Source organism: Castanea sativa, chromosome 2, assembly GCF_040712315.1.
Source record: "Castanea sativa cultivar Marrone di Chiusa Pesio chromosome 2, ASM4071231v1".
Taxonomy (NCBI): Eukaryota; Viridiplantae; Streptophyta; class Magnoliopsida; order Fagales; family Fagaceae; genus Castanea; species Castanea sativa.
The window spans coordinates 36157016-36166704 of record NC_134014.1 but is presented as its reverse complement, the minus strand read 5'-3'; the positions used below and the strand labels follow the sequence as shown (position 1 = coordinate 36166704).

The 9689-nt window shown below is 37.6% G+C and overlaps 1 protein-coding gene across 1 annotated transcript; it reads left to right on the top strand.

Moving 5' to 3' along the window:
• The first annotated feature begins 836 nt into the window (after positions 1–836).
• On the top strand, positions 837–7565 carry LOC142623151 (beta-galactosidase 3). The gene is made up of 19 exons (XM_075796553.1): positions 837–1287; positions 1388–1483; positions 1585–1697; positions 1845–1911; positions 2053–2145; positions 2389–2532; positions 2786–2874; positions 2981–3086; positions 3188–3275; positions 3655–3773; positions 3863–4027; positions 4188–4366; positions 4996–5105; positions 5192–5301; positions 5764–5874; positions 5957–6070; positions 6160–6362; positions 6479–6815; positions 6903–7565. The coding sequence occupies exons 1-19, from the start codon at positions 1111–1113 to the stop codon at positions 7038–7040; spliced, it is 2559 nt and encodes an 852-aa protein (XP_075652668.1). The 5' UTR covers positions 837–1110; the 3' UTR covers positions 7041–7565.
• The last annotated feature ends 2124 nt before the right edge of the window (positions 7566–9689 follow it).

Below are 9689 nucleotides of genomic sequence, written 5' to 3'. Positions count from 1 at the left end.
AAGTATTGTACATAAATGTAAAAGTTAGTTGAAATAGTATAGTGAAACTTATGAATAGTATTAAAAAGTATAGTAAGATCCATAAATAATAGTAAAAATAAACTAAATAATAAAATAAGTTGATAAAAATAATTTTCGTCAAACAAGCACTAACACTAAATACAACGTGAAAATAAGTGTATATTAGGTATAAAAACGAAGAAGAAGAAGTGTATATTGGGTAATTCATAGGCGTACTCTACTCTTACATAGAATGGAATAAAGCACGCTAGTCTATGATAGATTGTTTTTTTAGCGAATTGTATAATATTTCTGAACTAAAATATTACTTTTTTAGGCAAAAAAAAATTAACCAAAAAGGGCAAAAGGAAGCAGATAAACCTCGTTAATAAGAAAGGTCCGGTTAAACCATCCATTTATGATAAATTTTTTTCAAAAATTAAAAAAATTGTTAATATTTTTTTAATTTTTTTTTAAAAATAAATAATTATTGGGTGCCTTTAGGACACACGTTAGCAAAGTCTTACTAAGAATATACTTAAAACAAAGTGCACTTTACTCTGTTAACCCGTGCTGAACACTCACCATGTACCAAGACCAATTAAATTTGGGTTTAATTAATATGTGCTCTCATTAAGTCATTAATTTTTAAAAATATTTTATGAAAAATTAAAAAAATTGTTTCTAATAATTTTTTTTTCAAAAATAGTATAGGCAGTATGAGTAAAATTCATTAAATTTCACCAACAACCTTATAGATATAATAATAAAATTTTAACTGTTTTGTTTTCCTTTTCCACTGTTTTCAGTGTTTTGTCATGTTTGTGTTTTTCCTCGTAGCTCACAGCCACGCAATACGATAGCTCTCGCGACTTGTGAGCTGTAACTTGTGACTCTAAAACGTGAAAGCTGTTGAGCTGTTAAGTGTAATAGTATTTCTTTATATATAAATTGCTCAGCTCAGAGTCCCTGAGAGACCTTTGAGTGTGGAATCCAAAGCACAGATGGACCCTGTAGTAGTCTAGTTCTTGTTGCTCTGCACTAGTAGACCTCTCTCTTTCTATCTTTGCATTTCACAAAATATTGTAACTTTAGCGTGTACAGAGAGCAATGGAAATCAACTCAGTTTCCAAGTTGTTCTTTTTAGTATTTGGTTTGGTGTGGTTCATTGGTTTCTTCCAGCTGATTCAGTGTAGTGTGACATATGATAGGAAGGCCATTATCATAAATGGGCAAAGGAGAATTCTCTTCTCTGGCTCTATACATTACCCAAGAAGCACTCCCGAGGTACAATAATCATTTCCCATTTCTCTCTTTGTTTTGTTTGTAGTGGCAATCGTTTTGTTGGGTTTATGATTTTCTTGGAAATGAAATGAGGTGCTTGTAGATGTGGGAGGATCTGATACAGAAAGCAAAAGATGGAGGTTTAGATGTGGTTGAGACCTATGTTTTTTGGAATGTTCATGAGCCTTCTCCTGGCAATGTACTTTACTTTTCTCTTCCTTGCACTTCCTACACTCTCTTTTCTCTTTTTTTAGTTTCTCTGATTCTGTGTTTAATTTTTTTCCCCTTCAATGGTTTCAGTACAATTTTGAAGGGAGATATGATTTGGTGAGATTCATTAAGACTATACAGAAAGCTGGGCTTTATGCTCATATCCGCATTGGACCTTATGTTTGTGCAGAGTGGAATTTTGGGTAGCAACCAATTTTTTTTTTTCTCTTTAAGATCTAAATCAGTCTCTCAGGCTTTACAAGTTCTATAGGGTTTTTCACTTTCAGGGTTTTTCTTATTTTTTGTTTTCTTTTTGGTTTTTAATTTTCTGTATTTTGTGTTATGTTCAGGGGATTTCCTGTTTGGCTCAAGTATGTCCCAGGCATCAGTTTCAGAACAGACAATGAGCCTTTCAAGGTTTTATTTCTTAACCTTTGTTCCACGCTTTAATATTGCACGAGTAGTGACAAGGAAAATCAATGAAGAATGTAGAAACTCAGGGATTCTTCACTATTTAGTATGTTAGTTGTATTAAGCACATACTTATGGATGTTGCAGAGGGCAATGCAAAGGTTCACTGAAAAGATTGTTGGACTGATGAAGAGTGAAAATCTGTTTGAGTCTCAGGGTGGACCCATCATACTTTCTCAGGTACAAGTTTTAGGACTTTGGCTTTTCCACTTTAATGTGTGCTATCATCTTTTGCATCCGGGCTGCAAATTTTTATGCAACCCTGATTAGGGGCTTTGTGTTAAAAAACTAACCATATGTGAACTATGTGCAAGTTTTGTGATTTGTTTGAAAGAAAGGTAGAAATATTTAATGCAGCTCTTATGGAAGTAAATTTGACTAGTAAAATTACAATAATAATTTCTGTAAATTATGTTTCTATAGATTGAGAATGAGTATGGGGTACAAAGTAAGCTATTTGGGGCTGCTGGCTACAATTATATGAGTTGGGCAGCAAAAATGGCTGTTGATTTGGGAACTGGGGTCCCCTGGGTGATGTGCAAGGAAGAAGATGCCCCAGATCCAGTGGTGAGTCCTGTTGACTATTTTTCTTGCAAATATAAATTTCTGTCCACTCTATTTTGCAATTTGATTAGTAGTCCTAAGCGTGTGATATATTCGTTTGCATTTTAATTAATATTTCTCTGCATTTTCTTCCCCCTCTGTTTCAAAGAGGTGCCCCAAATTAGTCTCTTTCTTATTTATTTTTAAGTCTAATTCTATCTTGTGAGAAAAGTTTTTTAGTTGCCTAAAAAATTCCTTTCCTTTCCTCTGCTGACAGATAAACACATGCAATGGTTTTTATTGTGATGCATTCTCTCCCAACAAACCTTACAAGCCCACAATATGGACAGAGGCTTGGAGTGGCTGGTATGTCATAAATATATTGTTTATTTTTGCATTCTAATCACAGATTTGCAAGTTTGTTGTAACATGAAAGTACACCATTTCAATCTCTTTTTATGTATATCTTAAGGTTTACGGAGTTTGGTGGCCCAATCCACCAGCGACCTGTCGAGGATTTGGCATTCGCAGTTGCTCGATTCATGCAGAAAGGAGGATCTTTTGTTAACTACTACATGGTTGGCTTTCGTTAGCAAATATTCTGAGGAGATGTGAAATTTGAATGTTGAAGTCTACTATAATAAAATTGAGTATCTCTGTGTTGTTGTATATGAAACAGTACCATGGAGGGACTAATTTTGGACGCACAGCCGGGGGCCCTTTCATCACAACAAGCTATGACTACGATGCTCCATTAGATGAATATGGTGACAATAAGAAATCTTTTTTCTTTTATTTTTCTAATTAGTTCATATTGTCGAGCAATTCTGCTTGAATGACTGTTCCACCCAAAAGAAAAGAGAAAATTTAAGGATAGCAGTGGCAATGTCAACAGGACTATAGATGTAACATCCCTCTAGGGTGTTTAACTTGTTCAATGATTAACTAGGGAGGATTCTTTTTTTTGCATTTGAATGCTTTAGGGTCTTCACCATTTATCAGCCTGTGCCCAAATTCTACAAATTGAACTGAAAAGAATGGGAGTCTACTTCTGAAATGCTTATGCATTCTTATATATATCATACCCCCAGCATGTTGCATATTCTTGTTTGGAAATATAACTGCCTTACCGCAAAAACTTGATAGGTCTGATTAGGCAACCAAAGTATGGTCATCTAAAGGAGCTTCATAGGGCCATTAAGATGTCTGAGCGAGCCTTGGTTTCATCTGATCCTATTGTCACTTCATTAGGGAGCTTTCAACAGGTTTGGACTTCCATTCTCAAACTCTCCTGCTTCTGGCAACGCAGGATTTGTTATTGTTCACTGACTTAAGTAAAATGTGTCTTTTCCAGGCTCATGTATACTCATCAGAATCAGGAGATTGTGCAGCTTTTCTCTCCAACTATGACACAAAGTCAGCTGCAAGAGTGCTGTTCAATAACATGCACTATAATTTGCCTCCTTGGTCCATCAGCATCCTTCCTGATTGCAGAAATGTAGTCTTTAATACTGCAAAGGTATGAAACCTTATCGAATGGATTTTTTTAGTATCTCAGTAGTATATGTAATTTGAGGCGAAATTATTTATATTGTTCTCTTCTCAGCTTATTAAATTCCAAAATTAAAATGGTGCAGAATTTTCTGTGGTATTGACTAGTTCTTATCCCTCCCCTTTAGGTTGGAGTTCAAACAACACAAATGGAAATGTTGCCAACAAATGCTGAGATGCTCTCATGGGAAAGCTATGATGAAGACATTACTTCTCTGGATGACAGCTCAACAATCACTGCTCCTGGTCTCTTGGAACAGATAAATGTCACAAGGGACACTAGTGACTACCTGTGGTACATAACTAGGTGAGGATGATTATCTAAGTGCCTTAGTCATGGCTCCTGTGTGATTTTGTCTGAGTGCTTTGGAAAGATTTTCTCATGGAACAAAATTAGTGTTTCCCCACTTGTGGTGACTGTTTATTTTTCTTTTTCCATCCACTGGCACAGCAGTAATTCATCTGCACCTCATATTTGACTCTATAATCTTATTCTCTTCCTAGGGGGGAAAAAATAGAGATCACCACATTGGTAATGGAAAGAAATATTAGTGAATATGACAAACCTAGGAGTGGGTTTCAGTTAGCTTAACTGGTAAAATCTTTGATAGTTGAATAGGAGATTTGGGGTTCAATCCTGTCTCCATAAAAAACTTATAGGTTTCTTGGTCTGAAGATAAAAAACTATCATTTAGAGCGAACGCCACTAGTTGAAACTTAAAAAAAAAAAAAAAAAAACCCTAGGAGAAAAATGTTTTAATGCGAGCTACCTTGGTTCGAATGATACAACCTTTCCTATCTAGATGACTTAAAACTTTATATTGTTGGACTTCACTACCTATGTGCCTAATTCTTTCATTGACACAATTCAATAGATGATCTAGAAAGATCATACAATTACACGCTATTACAATCTTCTTTTCAATATGCCTACAGTGTTGAAATTGGCCAATCTGAATCCTTCCTGCGTGGAGGTGAACTCCCAACTCTCATTGTTCAATCAACAGGCCATGCTGTGCATGTCTTTATTAACGGACAGCTTTCAGGTACATGTTTTGTATACTTTCTCATGGATTTCCTTTTTATTTATTAGCAATGAGAAACTTAACATAATAATATTATATTATGTTAGGCTCTGCATTTGGGACAAGGGAGAATAGGAGATTTACCTATATTGGCAAGGTCAATCTGCAGGCTGGAACAAACAGAATTGCGCTACTGAGTGTTGCTGTTGGTTTGCCGGTTAGTTCCCTTTCCCTGTCTATTGTGTTTCTGTAATTCTACCCTGGTAATTTCAGAACCTAGTAGATGAAGAAACATAAGGTTTGTCTTGTACTCCAGTCCTAATAGGAGACAGCTAAACCTAAGATAACTTGCCATCATACTTCTCTATTTTGGGGGAACTCAGCAAAATCAAGACTGGATGTGAAAAAGGCTAAGAACCCATCATAGACTTGGCCAATCTTAAAGTAAAAATTAATTAATCTTTAGATGCTTTATTGTTCAAATCATGTGAGTCATACCTGATAGATTTGGTGCTTCTTAGTGTTTGCTGGTTCCTGGTCTAGACAACTATGTAGTTCCAGCATCCTACAAATCCTGGATCCTGAAATCTGACCATGTTGTACAGACCTTTAACCGTTGCTAGCAAGGTTATTTCTTCTATTTAAACAAGGACTTAAACTTTTCTGTTTCTTGTTGAAGAATGTGGGTGGCCACTATGAGACCTGGAACACAGGAATCCTTGGACCAGTTGCACTGCATGGACTTGACCAGGGAAAGTGGGACTTGTCCTGGCAGAAATGGACCTACCAGGTAGGCATATGTTAACTCCCAATTTTGTTTAAGTTTGTGTTGATTCAAATGAATTTTGCCTCACAGCTTACTTATTAAACAGGTAGGTCTAAAAGGAGAAGCCATGAACCTTGTTTCTACAAGTGGTTTTTCATCTGTTGAATGGATTCAGGGATCATTAGTCGCACAGAAGCAACAGCCATTGACTTGGCATAAGGTATTAACATAGCAAATGCAATGCAAGGATATAGTGGAAGACAACCTGATGGTATTGAATATTGAAAATATTCTCTTATAAATTGGCAGGCATATTTCGATGCACCCGAAGGAGATGAACCCCTGGCCTTGGACATGGAGGGTATGGGGAAAGGTCAAATATGGATTAATGGTCAGAGCATTGGGAGATACTGGACTGCATATGCTAGTGGTAACTGCAACGGGTGCAATTATGCTGGAGGGTATCGACCTCCAAAGTGTCAGCTTGGTTGTGGCCAACCCACCCAGAAATGGTAACTTCTTAGGAAATTTATGATAAATTTTGTAATACTGGACGATAATATACATAGCATTGAATGCCTAACTGAGAAAATTTCTTCATTAACCCTAACAATATTTCCCCCATTAGGTACCATGTGCCTAGGTCTTGGTTGAAGCCAACACAAAATCTTTTGATGATCTTTGAGGAACTTGGGGGAGATCCCTCAGGGATTTCTCTCGTGAAGAGATCGGTAACCAGTGTTTGTGCCGATGTCTCTGAGTACCACCCAACCATTAAGAACTGGCACATTGAAAGCTATGGAAAATCAGAAGAGCTCCACAGACCTAAGGTTCACCTGCGGTGTAGTCAGGGGCAGACCATATCTTCCATTAAATTTGCCAGCTTTGGAACTCCTTTAGGAACTTGTGGGAGTTACCAGCAAGGAACATGCCATGCCTCTACTTCACATGATATCTTAGAGAAGGTACAAAACTTGATTAACAACATATTATAATCTAGAATGCATGCTTATTTTGATCATGTTTTAATCCTTTATATTCACTTTCCACAGAAGTGTATTGGGAAGCAGAGATGCGCGGTCACCATATCCAACAGCAACTTTGGGAAAGATCCATGCCCAAATGTGTTGAAGAGATTATCAGTGGAAGCTATTTGTGCTTCTAACCCAACTACAAATTGGGGCGGTTAATTAGGTAAAAAGAAGACTACAAGTGCTCATAAAGGAGCATCTTGTGACTTTTAACTACATACTACCAGCAAAGAGAAGCAATCAAGGAAAGAAGAATAAAAGAAGTATAGGAAAAGGTTTTCTAGTTTGTTAGGTTGAGTGCATAGTTTTTGTCAGATGGTTAGTACCTCTGGCCAAAGAAGTGTTTGCAGCCGTAAGGCAATTGGTTCTTAATTTAAGTTGGGTAATGGACTAATGTAATATAGTGATTGTTAGGTAGATCAGTTTGTGAATTCCCGGGGTCCTATAATTTGGGGCCTTTGGTGAATTTCGAGCCCCAGTCCCCGACCTTTTAACCGGAAATGGGCACTGGGAAAAGAGGTGATTTCTGTTAGTGTGATTTATTTATATTTATGTCTGTATCACTGGGGAAAAAATCAAACCCGGTTTGAGTTAGGTTCATGTTGGGAGCGGATCCTACTATGACCATTGTTTTATGTGCAGTTCCTCAATTTGAAGTCAATTTCATCTTACTTCTAAGTGACATTGTTTTTTGTCTTCACCTTGTTGATTTTTGAATAATGCTACAATTACAAACTATTTTATAACATTTTTACAAACTAGTGATGTAATTAATTCTTACATCATTTTTGGACCCAGAACTAACATCACTTTTTCACTTACGCTCCGTTTGTTTCAATGGAAAACCTTGTGTAAAGATAGTTTTCCTTGTTTTCCAGTGTTTGGTAGCATAAAAAAAGATGAGTAAAAGGAAAACTATCTTTGGTCAACATAAAATGTATGGCTTATTTTTGGAGATTGTTTTCCATTAAATTTTTTTGGAAAACAACTCTATCTCACAGCAAGCTAAATAAGGGAAGTTATGAGGTTATTTTTCAACTCATTTAAAGTTGTTACCAAACATTAAAAAATGAGATAGTTTTATAGAAAATGTTTTTTAGAAAATAACTCATTTTCTAGAAAACATCATTGCTGAAACAAACAGAGCGGCTAATCATCGTATTAGTAGTTTGTAAAAAATGTTGTAAAATAGTTTGTAGGGTAATTATGTTTTGGAGCATCCATTAATAGTGAGTTATGGCTACTACCGTGAATCCAATGGGGGGTTTCTTTTCTGTTCTTGGGAGCCTCTAGAGAAATACTTGACTTCAACTAGACAGTAGCAGTCTAATCCACGTGATACAAAATTGCAAATTCTTGGATTCTAACAAACATAACCAAGGACAAGTTCCAAGGAAGTATATGAGGCCGAAAGATGTCTCAGAATTACTTTGTTTTGGATGCTATAGAATGTTTAAAGGTTTGCATGGAGGAGCTTCAATAGGAGAGAGAGAGAGAGAGAGAGAGAGAGAGAGAGAGAGAGAGAGAGAGAGAGTAATAGGTTGTGGGATATAGGTAGAGATAACAATTAACAACTGATGCAATGGTTTCATTGTTGAAGAGGATGAAAAACATGAGATGGATCTTTCCTCCGTCCTAGGAGGACGGAGTGGAAGTTGACGGATTAATACCGTGGGAATGCATATAGAACGGTGCCGATCATTGAGTACCCGTCCGATAATTGATTGATTATAAATCCTTAGTTGTTTGTCACACGATGTGTTTGACTTGGCTTTGCTTTATCTCCACGCAAGCGTGTACACCTGGAGTTCTTGCGTTACACGTTTGACCATAATAAGAAGACTCCTATATAGAAAAGAGCTCAAGAAGGAAGTAGAATCCTAAAAGGAAAGGAAATTCTATGCCAATATAAATACCCCAGAAACCCTAGCATCAAGGTACACACAATTATCTCAACTCTAGCACTCTAGGGTTGAAAAATAAGACTCTAACTTGACCTTCGGAGGGTTTTTGGCCGGCACCACACCGGTGCTTTCTTTTAGGTACTCTTTTTTCCTTTTGCAGGTGTTGCTTTGGTTTGAGGAGTGCTTGCAACTTACTGGTGATTTTTCTGCATCATCAGTTGGCGCCGTCTGTGGGAAAGAGAAATCGACTATTCAGCCTTTGCTCTATTCCTGAGACAAAGAGTTGCATGGTACTCACTCGATCAATGGCAACGAACAACAATCAAGGCGACGAACTGCACGCCACGGCTCTAGAAAGACAGGTCCAAATGCTTGCAGCGGCGGTTGAGCGCCTCACCAAGCAGAATCATGATTTAGAAGAACAATTGCGACAAAGGAATGCACACCAAAATGCATTGGAGGAAGACCAGGAGGGTGCTAGTCTGGAAGGAAGCAACGTGGAAGGGCCTGAGGGTAGCAACGCTCTAACTAGACCGGAGCGGCAAGAAACCAACCGACCATCCGTCTCAGACACCTTGCCGACTCACATAGCTGCTGAGATACAAGAGATGAGGAAACGTATGGATGTGATGATGAATGCCCTTAGGGGACGGGTATCTAGTGACCTGGACGACCTAGTCCATAGAACGGATTCGCCTTTCACAGCGCTCGTAAATTCATGCCCCCTTCCTCCAAAGTTTCACATGCCTCATGTGGAGAATTACAACGGATCCAAGGACCCATTGGATCACTTGGAATCTTTCAGAACCCTAATGCATCTTCAGGGTGTATCGGATGAAATTATATGCAGGGCTTTTCTCACCACTTTGAAAGGGCCTGCGAGGGACTGGTACAGTAGGCTGAC